At 29.1% G+C, this 15077-nt stretch overlaps 3 protein-coding genes across 3 annotated transcripts; 1 reads left to right on the top strand and 2 right to left on the bottom strand.

The window, feature by feature from the left end:
* Positions 1–885: 885 nt before the first annotated feature.
* LOC123305710 (zinc finger protein OZF-like) lies at positions 886–4937 on the top strand. The gene is made up of 2 exons (XM_044887507.1): positions 886–1014; positions 2830–4937. Exons 1-2 carry the CDS (start codon positions 886–888, stop codon positions 4021–4023), a joined length of 1323 nt encoding a protein of 440 aa, XP_044743442.1. The 3' UTR covers positions 4024–4937.
* Positions 4938–6718: 1781 nt separating this feature from the next.
* LOC123305766 (RB-associated KRAB zinc finger protein-like) lies at positions 6719–9401 on the bottom strand. The gene is made up of 2 exons (XM_044887582.1): positions 9200–9401; positions 6719–7904 (listed from the first exon to the last, which is right to left on the bottom strand). Exons 1-2 carry the CDS (start codon positions 9329–9331, stop codon positions 6837–6839), a joined length of 1200 nt encoding a protein of 399 aa, XP_044743517.1. The 5' UTR covers positions 9332–9401; the 3' UTR covers positions 6719–6836.
* A 2552-nt stretch (positions 9402–11953) lies between these two features.
* On the bottom strand, positions 11954–13668 carry LOC123305764 (zinc finger protein OZF-like). The gene is made up of 2 exons (XM_044887580.1): positions 13503–13668; positions 11954–13410 (listed from the first exon to the last, which is right to left on the bottom strand). Exons 1-2 carry the CDS (start codon positions 13635–13637, stop codon positions 12184–12186), a joined length of 1362 nt encoding a protein of 453 aa, XP_044743515.1. The 5' UTR covers positions 13638–13668; the 3' UTR covers positions 11954–12183.
* Positions 13669–15077: the final 1409 nt, after the last annotated feature.

Raw genomic sequence — 15077 nt, 5'->3', positions numbered from 1 at the left:
CTGTTATTAACTACGAAAAAGATTGCCTGTTATTACAACTACATTAAGGTCGAAAGACAAAACAAATTATTCGACTCCGAATTATTATTTTTGAAACAATGTAACTTTTTTTAATAAACCCAAATTTGGGAAAAGATTCCAAACAAAAATTGTCAGAACCATTTTTATTTCTCGATAATTATCGAAAATTGAGGATAATTGATTTCACTTCTAAAATTCAAGATGTGCCCACTGGATGCATTCCCTACCTACCATTAAAATTTCACTGAACTTCAACTTAATGCAAACTTAGCTTTGATAAAATCTTTAGAAGTTAATTCTCAGTGACTGAATTAATGTACCGTAACCTCCTAAATAATACCATTTTATGGTGTATTTAGTAGTTCGTGTATAGTATATGTTATATATATGGGTTCGTATTCATGGGTCCACTTCCTGGTTTAATAGTACAATTTCGCCAGTTGGCGGTTGGCAACTCCCAGTTATCAATAGAATGCTACATTATCAGGAAATAACATAGGCTGTATTTTATTTTCAAAAAAAATATGGTTCCGCACCAAAAAATGAAAACCAATGAAATTGTGACAAAAGGAGAAGTGAAGGTAAATGGCGAATGAAGGCTATAACGCGATAGTATTTGTTTTTAAAGTTGAAATTTCCCAAAGACGTGGGCGGATAACTGCTTAAAATATATAGTTAGATAAGTTGATTGCCATTCAAACTATACATGGAAAATACCTCGATGAAACTATAATTCCATATTTTTACATTTTTATATATAGTCTGTATATAGAGGTCGAGTTGCACTGTAGAACCAATTCATTGTCAAATGAGTTCATTCAATAAAACAAATCACAATTATTGATAATTATTTTCTAAAAGAAAATGATAACCAATATCACACGAGATGATTTTGATTCAATTTGTCGAATATGTCTTCGTGGAAATTATAATATGCTGAATGTTAATACTCAAAATATAATATCGATGATTGAGGCATGCTCTTCGCTGCGTGTAAGTAATAAAATGTTTGTTTTTATAATTAAGAATTTATAATGATCTAAAATGTGTAAAGAGATATTTTTAATAATATAATAAACGAAAAGTTATTGGAATTTATTTTCGCACCGGGATGAACTTCTTGCTGAGCATATTTATCTTATACCATTATATGAACTAAATATGATTTACGCAAATTGTCTCAGATACTTAAGTTAAGTTACATTAATTTTCCTTAATATATTATGAATCTTAGCAGGAGCAAACTACAATATTTAAAATAAATTAATGATTAATGAAATTCGGTATTTAAATTTTTCGTAAGCACAGCCTGCTTTGAATATGATATAATCGCTCGTCTATTTATATAAACAATTGAATAATTAACATAATTAATATACCTTTTCTTTTAAATATCGTTTCGGTTTTGTTTAGGTCAGTATCAAAGAAAGAAAAAAAAAACAAAAGATGTTTGGATTTGTTTTACTAGACTAAGTAGTTTTTTAATATATTGCTCGAAACAAAAACCAATCGTAATATAAAATTTTCAAGACACTTCAGTTTGATGACAAATTTGTATAGAATTCGTTCAAATAAAATGTAAATACTCAATAAAATTTTCAATTCCTCGTTTAGTTTTCGAAATTTCGATACTTCGAAAAAACTACTCTAGTAATAAAATGCCAAATAGTTTACTTTTGTCTTTATTAATCTACAGTGCTGTTTAACAAAAACAAAAGACATTTGGTATATTTTTACTATTGGGTTTTCCAGCTAAGAGATACTTTATTTTTAAAAAGAACCTACGTCTTTGCTAAACAACAACATCAATACACATCAGTGGCTTTTAGAAACTTACGTGGTATACTTATGATGATTCGATGTTGAAAACAAAAATATTTCAATATTTGCTATTTTTTGTTTCCAAGGAATCTAAATTATATTGCTTTTTTTTCTTTTTTTTTTAAATTAGGAAAAAATAATTATTTGGCATAAATTAATAATAGTTTTCAAATTTTGTTGATTTCTGATTCTCTAGTGTGTTAAAAATTTATTTTGATCTTAAATCAAATGAATTCCATAATAATGATTTATACAGAACCAAAGTATTAAAGAAAAATTACCATAATTTCAAACAGCTATATCTACGAAAAATAATCGAATTTCGAATCATTATAGCTCGTTTGAAAAATTTTTATCACCCCTTGCCGCTTTGAAATAACTTAAATAAACAATTAACAATGTCAGATATTTAATATCTTTTTGTCAAATGGCCACCCAATTATTGTATAAATGGCCTAAGCATGAGCCAACCAGTTTTCGAGTCTGATTTGTTAGCTCCAGAAATTAGCGTGTGTAAACAAATATCAAACAAAAGAACTTCAAATTTATTCTAGTAGTATAGATGTATTATAAGAAAATGCGGAAATTTTGTATCCTTGCTTATTTTTAACCCTCGAACTTAAAACAGAGAAGTGTTATAAGTTTGGTCGCTATTTGCTTGTGTTGTCTGTGGCATCGTGCCGCCTAAGCCGATGAACCGATTTTGATTTTTTAGTTTCGTTTGAAAGGTAATTTAATGAGAAGTGTGTTCTTATCTATGTTTCAAGTGCGAATTTAGGGTTCCGTAAACGAAAAATTGGCGATGATTTTCAAAATCGGTTCAGTTTGGAAAGGCTTTAAGGAAAAAGGTAATTAAATGGAGACTGTTCTTAGATATGTTTCAAGTGCGAGTTCAGGATTCCGTAACCGGAAAATTTGTTGGGGGTTTTTAAAATTTTGTAAATTTCACTCATATTTATTTTTAAATATTAATTCTTTTGTTTATAGATTTCCATGGACGATGAATTACCACATCAAGTATGTTCGGATTGTCTTCAAAAATTAGAAAATGCATATCAATTACGTGAACTATGTGAAAAATCTGATAAAAAATTGCGTGAAATCATTGAAATTAAAACTGAACTTGAAAATGAAAGTTTAGTACAAGCAAACAATGAACTAGTCTCACAATTATACGTTAAAAGAGAAGTATTCATTAAAAGTGAAGATCTCTCCGAGGATGATGATGATACTGACGTATATAATGAACATACTACTGGTGACGATAGTCAAGTATCTGAAAATGAAAAAGCAAATAGTGATAAAAAGAAACGTAAAAAATACAAAGTTTCTCAGTATAAATGTGACGAATGTGATCAAACATTAGATGGTGTGTGGAGATTAGGATTACATATGAAGAAAAAACATGACTCGCCACCAATCAAATGTGACAAATGTGATCAGCAATTTTATCATCGGCTTCATTTAGAAGAGCATTTGAACAATCATGATGAATCACAACTACATTGTAAAGAATGCAACAAGAAATTTGATTCCATAGCAAAATTAAAAAAACATCAAGTTGCTCATCGACCGGAACAATTTCATTGTTTAAAATGTGATTGTTCATTTAAAGGAAAATTTATGTTAAATAAACACGAACAAATTTATCACAGTGGATCACGTCCTCGTGTAGATTGTCACATATGTGGTAAAAATGTAATCAGTTCAAATATGGGCGCCCATATGAAAATTCATCAAGAACGTGTACCATTCTCATGTGATGAATGTCCCAAAAAATTTGTACGAGAAATTACGCTCAAGGAACATATAATGAAAATTCATCGTAATCAAGAAATTCCATTAAAACAATTATGTACGATATGTGGTCGAGGTTTACGTGGCAAATCTGAATTACGTCGACATATGCGTTCACATACTGGTGAAAAACCATTCCCATGTGACATGTGTGATAAAAGATATCGTGAGAATAAAGCATTACGACGCCATGTATTAAGTGCGCATATGAACGAACGGCCTTTCGAATGTACAGTTTGTTCGAAAGCTTTCCATACTAAAGCGATTTTGCAAGCGCATATGCGAACACACACTGGTGAGAGACCTTACAGTTGTTTAGTTTGTAATAAAGCGTTTGGTTCGAAAAGTTGGCTAAAAGAACATATTAAAAGTCACAGTGAGTGATTCAATTTTGGTGCAATACGTAATTATTTCGTGTATAATAATTTTGTATAGAGATTACTTAAGTATATTTTTTTATCTACTGATTAAACAATATTGTTTCTCATGGTTTTCCGATTTTGCTTAAGCATTTTATCATAAATTTCGTGTCTCGGTCCAGCTCTTGTAATGTGAATATTGACTTATTCGAATAAGTTATTTCCGTTCCCTTCAAAACTCCCATAGTGGTTCATGGAGTAGTACCTGAGTATGAATCAGCCGTCTTTAAGATATCACAACGGATCTTATGTTAAAAGTGTGTCTTACCTTAAAGTACTCTAAAAAATATAACTAAGCTAACCCAAGAAACGAAATAAAAATTAAATTTTTATGATACATAATTAATAAATAATTATTTCTAATATCATAAGCATAAATGGGCTTTATGTTACAAGAAAGTGTACGATTGTGGATACTAAGCACTCCAAACTTTAACGATGAACTTTCTCAGAATTTGGAAGAAGAAAATATCAAGATAATTATCTAGCGTACTTGAACCGGGCTTTATTTGAGAAAACAAATTATTAGCTAGGCTAGGATATTTGGAAAGAATAAAGAAAAGTATAGATGATTGGTCACAAAAAACCATCACAATGGAAGGGTATCTAGAGACGGGTTAGATCTCTAGCGGAACGGGTGTTGTTATTGCTAATATTATTTTGCTTAAAGAGTGTAGTTTTATAAGATCGAAAAAATTAATGACATATCGGTCGTATTTGAACCCAAAAAATTTATATTTCCAAAACAATACGTATTATTAGTACCTAAATAAAACAGCAAAAAACAAGTTTTATACTTTATTGTAAACTGTGGGACGCTCTGAATTTAAATAAAAAAATTCAGAAGTTTTCAATCAGAATCGCCCTATGCTTTTACAGCCCGCCCTTTGTATATAGTTTTTGTATTTTTGATCATTCACTTATTAATTAATAAAATATTATTTATTAAAATAATTTTTATTTTTTAAGGCAAAAAAATTAATTTGGATTCCCAAATTCCTAAATTTTTTAAATAATATTATACAGCTTGTCTCAATTTGAACGAAAGATCTTTGTTTGGTCGAGAACATCTGATGGTGATCCTAAATTTGACCTTAACCTTCGATAGTAGATAAAGGGACACTTTAAAGTAAAATTTTCGTATTATAAAGACTAATAACTTTTGTCAGAAACTTTTTTTGGTGATAACTTCTTTAATACAAAAATTCTATTGCACCCCCAGCTTCAAATTGATGGATCTCCGTTGAAATTTTGAATATTTTTTTATCATCTTTTAAATGTTTTAATTTTGCAATCGCTTTTTCATTTCGGTTTTCAAAAAATGATTTAGGTAAAAAATTTTATTTTTTCTTAAATATGTAACTTTCATATGGATAATACCATTCGAGCTGTAAAGTCGCTGCTCGGTTAATCGCAATAGAGACCAGATAAGATAGGCGCGTATAGCTTTCTTCGTCTCTCTTGTACGTGCTATAACCTTAATAGTATATACAAAACATGAGAGGGGAGAACGCCTCTCAGTTCTGTCTCTTTCTCTGCGGTCAAGAAACAAAAATTCACTTATTGCGTTTCACTTATTAACCGACTTCAACCAAAAAAGGAGGAGGTTATCAATTCAACTGTATTTTTTTTTTTTTTTTTTTATGTTTTACCTCAGAACTTTCGACTGGGTGAATCGATTTTTATAATTCTTTATCTATTTGAAAGCTGGTCTTCCCTGTGGGGTCCCATTTCATTTTGGTCCAGTTTTGACATCGGCATCCCTGAGAAAACCCATAAAAGTCTTAAATTTCCATCAAGTATGCACTACAAGAGGGCGAATAACTCAATATCACGCCAACCGATTTCGATGATTCTTTTTTAAGTGACAAACTAGTTAGTGTACTTTAGATTCACTAAAAATCACAAAATAAAAAAAATTTCTTACAAAAAGAAAACCGACTTCAAAAGAAAAACTTTTCCAAAACAAATTAATATGCACTTAAAAGTAAAAAAATAACGATAATATAATGTAGTTAAAATTTTTGGAGTCGGTGTCAGCTAAGGTAATTTAGCAAATTGTTCTGTCAGAGTTTTTTGCTTGGCTGACACCGACTTCAAAAATAACAATAATTTTAACTACATTATATTATCGTTATTTTGTTACTTTTAAGTGCATATTAATTTGTTTTGGAAAAGTTTTTCTTTTAAAGTCGGTTTTCTTTTTGTAAAAATTTTTTTTGTCTACAGCTATATAGTATTATCATCTCTATGGAAAATTCATATTTAAAACGTTTTTGTTTTTATTAGCTATTGTGTAAGTTTTATTACATTGGTAAAAGTTGATTAAAATATACACGTGTGATTGTTTGTATAATTTTATAAAAATTTCAAATAAAATTGAAGATATTTTTGTAGTTTTAACAGTTTTTAATTTCAAACGTGAATAATACAAAAAATACAAAATTTATTTTATGTATAATTAATTTTTCATACTTCTGTATTTTTCCATAGTGGAATAAGAAATCAAATCAAATTGATGAAAACTCTGAATTTTCAAAATTATTGCACTTGTCTCAAATACAGAAATAAAAAATTCTTGGAATATTATAACAAATTATTAAATTTGTTCTCGAACAAAATTTGTTAGAAATTGTATTGTTTATTTAAAAAATTGCCTCTTGAAAAATATTTAAAAACCCGTTTTTAAACTTTAATAGCTTATACTGATATTATGAAACTCCAGCGATTGTCCAAGCTCTACTGTGTATTAAATAATACCATTAATGCTGTTTAAATTTAAGAAGTTTCGCGTCGATTCCAATTTGAATGATCCTTTTTCATATGTTTTCGTAAATGTATATGTTTCGAAAATTTCCGACTACAATCACAACATTTAAACCACTTTTTAGCTTTGGGTGTTGCTTCCTTTTGAATTGACTCTTTGTTAAGATGTATAACTTGAACATGCAAATTCAATGATGCTTTATATTCAAATTCTTCATTACAAATTGTACATTGATAGTACGATTGATTTTCTTCTCTATTCAATACATTATGTAAAATTTTTGTATGTAAATTTAATGCTGGTTTATTATCAAATTTATCATCACAGACTCTGCATGGATAAGATTTCTTATGCGTTCTCTGATGTTTTGTTAATTGTATTACAGTATTAAATAATTGTTTACATGTATCACATTTGTATTTTTGTTTAACCGATGGAGTTGGTGGAACATGTGAGTTTACATGAGTTATTAAATGTAACGGATGATAACATACTAATGCACAATGACTGCAACGTATTCCTGTAGCACCGTGTGCACGTCGCATATGATATCCTAAATACCATACTTTATCAAATTTACTATTACATAACTCACATACATATTGATTATCTTTAATTTTTGTGTTTTCATTTTGATATTGATTACCTACAGTTTTTTCTTTTTCATTTGTATCCATAAAGTGTGAATTAAAAACATTATATTCACAATTATTTGATAAATTTTGTACTGTAATAGGATTGTCTAATGATTTGGTAACAAAATTTTCTATTGTGCTTGAAGTTTTATTAACACATTGGAACTCTTCTTCGTCTTCGAATTCTTGTACAATTTCTGGTTTTATTATTATTTCATTATTTTCGAATTCTTTACCTTCTAGTTTAATATTTTCATGTTCATTATCTTCTAATTTAACATTTTCATTTTCTTCAACTTCAATTTTTATTACTTGACATTGTTCTATTATTTGACGAAATGTATTGTCAGAGTGTTCACATAATTGTTTGAAATTAAATGCATTTTCTAATTGATTATAACACGCGTTACAAATTTGTTTTGGTAAATCATCATTTTGTTCAATCTGAAATTAATAAATAGAACCAATTTTAAAATAAAAATGCTTTATGTACAGAGTGCTTTTTTAAGTTGATATATGCTTGAAACTCGAAAAATAAGTTTTATCGATAACAAAGAATATATATTTATATAGGCGCACATCTTACGCAATCATTAAACTTTACTTAAATTTTCAAGCTCAATGAGAAGCTCACTCTACTCTATAACTGGTAATCGCTAGATGAAAACTTTAAATTTGGAAGTTGTTTTATCAATATTGTCAAAGATAATAAATGAGAACTCGTAAGATATTTTCACCGTGCAGTCTGACACCAAATTAACAACGAGTAAAATACACAATAAGAGTAACTACGATTAGCTGATTCATACTGATGATGACTACTTGGTAGTCGAAATAAGTATTTATACAATACAAAAAATTGATCTAGGATATTGGGGAAAAAATATAAATTTATTTAGAAAGTTGTTGTTCATTAAAAAGGTAATATTTTTTGTTCGAAACATTTTTCCGAAAACCGTAAGGTAAACCGTTTAGGCAAATACGGACTGAAAAATTTAATCCAGGATTTTTTTTCCGCATCAAAATTATTATTTCGTATAATTGTTTCTGCGGATTTAGACACTCTTCAAAAAATTTTTCAATAAATCCAATTAAAGTGGTTTGTTTTACTAAATCTAATTTCTGTCTAAACTATTCGGTTTACAAAAAATGTTTCAAACAAAAACTATTTGCGTTTCTATAAAGAACAACTTTCTAATTTAAAATGTTTGCCAGTTATGAATCAGCGTAAGTTTTTAATAGAACCCGAAAACTTAGATCGAATTCAATACCCGTATAAGATGCGTGCCTTTGAAAATAACATTTTTGTTTGAAGCATTTTCCTCTATTAAACTTATATCTCGAGATTCACGTATATATCAAGTTAAAAAAGAAAGACACCCGGTATAACAGATAATATTCTTCTTTACGAAAATTCAGAGCTTTCATTATTTTCCAGCCAAATGTGCCTTTCAGATTTTCAGCTATGCAACTCAAATTTACTTTTTAATAATACAGAAATGTGTTTTTAATTTAGGGAATCTTTAAAATGTTATAACTAATATAAGGGTCTTATATTTTTTTGCCCAGAACACCGTAATTGTGACGTTACAAATTTGTAATTTTATTTGATACATTTATGGAGGAGTTGTCCTCATTAGTCTCTGCTATCAATAATAATTTTAATAGCTAAATGTCTGTGATTTTGGATCACTTATCAAATTCAACATAATTTTGAAATAATTAAAAACTTGACTTACATGTACTGATGTACACGATATCATCATATCTATTATCTTTAATTCAGATATTGACAGAAAATTATCCGAATTTTTCATACAAACACGGCAAATTTCATTAAAACTTGACGCATTTACAACCACATACTCCATGATAAACCCGATAACACGTATTTTCCTCAAATTAGTTCAAATATTAAATCCTTGTTATTACCCTTGTTGATAATCATAGCCTGTGTAGTTACTAGTTAGTTGTCTGTGGCTGCATTCATAAAACATTGTTCTAAAATTTCAAACCATCATTTTTACAAAAAACCAAATTATTATGGATTTCAAATCAAATTAATCCATAATAATTCAGTGTATAATATGTGGATAATTCTTTGACACAACTACCATATCTACGACGCCATAATTCAGCGATGAAATTTTATCAAATATATCAAAATAAAGAATTATCGAGTGAAGGTTTTGCTACGAGATGGATGACTTTTGTATTTATTAGTTCATAATTATTTATATAAAATGATGTATATCCTTATCGAATTGGAGCACAAAATTTCCAAATTTTTTAGAATTGTCTTAAGGGGAATTAATAAAAAATTTTATTCAGAATTTGGTGAAACTTAAGTCGGATTGTCGCCCTATTAGCTCAGTTGGTTAAGGCGTAACCAATTCCGTCCGCGGAATGCTAAGGTAGCGGGTTCGATTCCCGTCGTCGCAACAAATTTAATTTAATTAATAGTTGTGATGGGCTAGTGTAGTGCAGAGTATATGCATGACGGAGGTGCACTCAGCCTCTAGAATTGAGGAGCTGATAAATGAAATTATCAGCGGAAAGGTGGTAAAACACATATGGTATCGCAATGGGCTCCATAGCCTAAGTGTGTCCTTCGTGGACAGCCAATATAACCTAACCTAACCTAAGTCGGATTCATTTAAGGTTGTTGTCTCGCTATGAGCATAGTATCAGAAAATTCTAAAATTTTTAATTATTATTAAGGATGGATATTATAATACAATTACCATAAAATTTGAAGTCAATTGACAGTCTCTAATTCGATATAAGCTGAATTAAAGTTCGAATCATTAACACAGAGAGCATAATGAAAGAGTGTGCTTTAACATAATTGTCTAGTATTCTAAAAAAAAAAAAAAAACTATTAGGAATTTTCAAAACTAACTGAAAATTGATGTATTTGTTATCAATTTTCGAGTTAAAAAAGAAAAACCCAAATTATTAACCGTTTCATTGCTGAAACATTTTAACGCAAAGTTAAACAATTTTTGTTGTTTAACAGAAATAACTATAGTTAGAGTATTGTGGTTAAAAAGAAATAACTATAAAAACAAGACTTTTAAAGTCATCGTATATTGATATTGTTAGTGTTATAACAGTCGGAGTGATACCGTATAGATGAAAATTATACCGAGTGTTTTTTTTTAACTTGACACATACATGTAACTCGAAAAATAGGTTTAATCGGGAAAATAGTTTCAAAGACACGTTTCTTAAATGGGTATTGAATTCGATCTAATTTATCAGGTTCAATTAAAACCACACTCTGATTTATAACTGGCAAACATTAGACGAACACTTAAAATTAGAAAGTTTTTCTTTATAAAAACGCAAACATTTTTTTTGTAAACCGAATAGTTTCAACATTAATTGATAGCAAAAATTTAGGTTAAAAAAACGCCTGCAAATTATTACAAAAGTATATTACCGTGCATTTAATCCAAAACTTTTAATATTGTATGAAGACAAACACCTTAACTAATAGGAAATAGTTTTTACGATATCGAATAACTGGTCCTTATAATAATGCGTTATCAACCCACTTCGGTGAATATTTGTAACTTTATAAATAAATATCAACACACAATATTTCTCCCTGCTGTCTTACCCACCTTTCACAAGCTTTCTTTGATTCCCTTTTCTTTAATAATAGACTATTATTACCTACTATCGTAAAAATTGCGATTCCTAGAAAAAGCAATGTTCGCGTGATTTCCGCGTAGCCCGCTTTACAATACCTTTCCGGTCGGTTGTCATTTGTTTATTCATTTAATGCAAGGATGTCGTAAAATTTACAAGTTTCGTAAGTTTTACGACAAATCCAACTTTTCATAGTGAAATAAAATAGCTCATAAAAATTATCCTACTTATTAAATCTATTCCGGAAGCGGCAATAACCCAAGAACCAAATTCAAGAAAATATATACTTGTGTACATCTGAGTTAAGAAAAATGAAAACAAATTTTTGCATGAAGTGCAAAAGAATCATATAAAGAGTACATAACATGAACATGTGTTCCAACTGTTAAGAATTAAAAAAAAAAAACTATATTCATTATAATGTGATCTTTTATATCTAAATAATGTAACTATTACTTTTATTATTTATTCCCATTTTGTTTTTATGACCAGCTCTCTTCGATGTCAATATGATATAGATACTTCAACTTTCTATTTTATTCGGCATGTACACCTATAGTATTTATACCCTAAAACAGAAGTCAAGAGAGGGGGGGGGGGTTGAGCCAAATAAAAATAATGAAAGTACCCGTGATCCATGATTCGTGATCTTCAGCTAATTGTAATCTTAAATCTTATACAATCACAGTTTTGATCTTTATTTATAACTTTTTAAGCATGTATTAATTTAGTTTTAAATTTTTTATTTAATCACCTAAAAAGTACTATTTAATTTTGTACTGTCCCGTGTAAAACGTAAAGATATAATTGAGTTATAAATTAATCCAATAATATAATTAACTAGAAAACAAATGCATAATCAATTTTATTACTTTTTGGAATTTACATCAAATCAAATTCATAACATCATTTCAATATAGCCTTGGAGCCATGTTATTCTACATATTACAGTCCGCATATGTCTTAAAGGCTTTGCGGACTACATAGAAACTTTTCGAGAGACGAGGTGTTACCCACCGCTGGCATAAAAGGGATTTAAATATCAATTATTGATTACTAAAATCATTTATGTTGCATTTGTATGTACTTTCATGTGCAAATCAAGTGCAATTTTTTGAATAAATGCTTTTTCACATACATGACATTTATACGGTTTTTCACCAGTATGACGTCGTACATGTCGGGTTAAAATGTCTTTATTGAAAAACGCTTGTGAACAATATGTACAAACATGCTTACGTTCATTTAAATGTCGGCGTGATATATGTGTCATTAAAGAATATTTTCGTCCAAATTTTTTATCGCATTTATCACAAGCATATGGTTTTTCTTTTGTATGACCTAAAAAGTGATTACGTAAATGACTCATACGTTGAAAACCCATACCACAAATGTTACATAAATGATTTCGTTCCTGAGCTATGTTCTCATGCACGTGCTTAACATGAGCTTCTAAATCCCATTTTTTAAAAAAGTCTTTTGAACATATCTCACATGAAAACTTAACGCGTTCACCATGAATTCGTAAATGTTTGGTATAAAATGTTTTCTTAATCGATTTACCACAAACGTGGCATGCTTCATACTCCACAGTGATATGAACTGTTTTATCATGCTTTTTTAAAGCTGATTTATCTTTGAAAGATCGATCACACTTATCACAAGAATATTTTCGTTCACCATGAGTTAATTGATGGCGTTTTAATTTATGTATATTTGAAAATATTTTCTCACAAACATTACACCAATAGTTATCCGAAGCGGCAATTTTTTCATTTTCTATACGATTGTGTGTTTTTTGGTGACTACTCAAATGTAACGGATGGTAACATATTAACGAACACTTGTCACATTTAATTCCTTTAGCTTTATGTCGTCGATGCATATGTTGTCCTAGATTAAAAACTTTCTTAAATTCTTGATGGCATTTTTCACATTCATATACTTTTTTCTGTATTTCAACTTCTTCATTTTTAACATCTTCGTCTTCATTTTTAACAAAATCTTCTGGATCATTCGATAAATCATTTTCTTTCCATTCTGCATCAGATACATCAGAACTATGTTCGAGTTTTACATTGAGAAAATTGTTTGGTACTATTTCAGAGTCATCAGGGTTTATTTCAATCTCCAAATTTTCCAATTTATTCTCAGTTTTGATTTTATTCTGTTCGATAATTTGGCGGAAAACAGTGTCGGATTTTTCACAAAGTTGCTTGAAATTTGTGACATTTTGTAATTGTAAAAAACATGCATTACATATTTGATTTGGTAATTCATCATTTTCCCAAATCTATTTATAAATGAGTAAATAACATAAATTATAACTTTATGAAAATCTGTTAATTATAATTATGTATTTTGAAATTTGTTTTTAAATTTTACCTGTACTGAAGCACACGATGAAATCATTTGTATTATTTGAAACGATGTGATTGACAAAAAAGTTTCGTCAAATTTCATACAAATACGACATACTTTTTCAAAATCCGATATAATCACTTCACATTCAGTACTCATTTTTTTATAAGAAAATATTCAGTTTTCGAAAAAGAAGTCCTGTCATCTGCTATTAAACATTTTTTGTTAGGGTTCGGCAGGTTTTGTTAGGTTATATTATTCTATGGTCCCGTAGCAAATATATTGACTAGTACAAATTGGGAAAGTTTAGTTGAATCAAAAAAGTAAAACTGCTTTCTAAATGGTTTGATGCACTTAAAGGCAGAAATAAGTTTAGATGACTCAAAATTTGGATTTTTTATACCATGCATATATGTAATATGCAAGGTATACTAAGTTTAGTCCCAAGTTTGTAACGCTTAAAAATATTGATGCTATGAACAAAATTTTGGTATAGGTGTTTATAAAATAACCTTTTTAGTCCATTTTTGGATGTCTGTCTACCAACACGATAACTGAAAAACGAAAGAAGATATCAAACTGAAATTTTTACTGCGTACTCAGGACGTAAAAAGTAAGGTCAACTTCGTAAATGAGCAACATAGGTCAATTGGGTCTTGACCTATGGGTCCGTAGGACCCATCTTGTAAACCGTTAGAGATTGAACAAAAGTTTAAATGTAAAAAATCTTCTTTATCAAATAATAAACAACTTCTGTTTGAAACATTTTTTCGTAAACATCACTGTTTACCCGTGAGGGCGCAAATTAGGCGTAAATTGTATACTATGTATTACGTATGTGTAATGTGATAGAGTAATCAACACTGTCTATGCATGGTATTTCAACAATTAACTCAGTCAATTGTTTGTTTTCACTTTTTGGAAAACTATTTAAAAATATGTTCTCAAAATTTCAATTCGTCAGTGGGTGCTAATACTATGTAATTTACGATTAAATAAGAGGTATTTTCATGCTGACGCTATGTTTGAAAGCTAAACATGGTTTAGATTTTTTATCTCAGGTCTTATTTTGGCAATACTGGCTAAAAAATTTATTCAACCACGAGGTAAGATTAACTCAAAGTTCCGGGAAGTCGGAAGATAGTGAAATTAATTACTTATTGTACCACCGAATTATAATACGGTTCGATATTTTGATGTTTTGTATACTTACTCAGATAAATAAATATGCTTCAAATAATTTATGTAACCTTACTCAAGATCGATTTTGAATCCAAACAGATAACAATTCAAAATATTGCATAAAATTTTAATTAAAAACAATGGAACTCTCCGAATTTTAACATTCTGAGTGTCTATTGCCACCCACCACCGATATCCATGCCCTTAATTTCAGATACTAATATTCAGATAAGATTCACGGATTGAGAATTTTTTCTCTTGTGTTTTCACCCTGTGATTCGCGGATTGGGCATACCTCTTATGGGGTCGAGTTAACATAGGTCTGTGAGATTTTTTTTTATCATCATGAGGTTACATCATCAAATAAAGCAAGAAAAAATAATTTTGTTTTTTTGAAAAGTACTTTTATTATTAAAC

This window comes from Chrysoperla carnea, chromosome 1 (assembly GCF_905475395.1).
Source record: "Chrysoperla carnea chromosome 1, inChrCarn1.1, whole genome shotgun sequence".
NCBI lineage: Eukaryota > Metazoa > Arthropoda > Insecta > Neuroptera > Chrysopidae > Chrysoperla > Chrysoperla carnea.
This window is presented reverse-complemented; position numbering and strand designations above follow the sequence as displayed.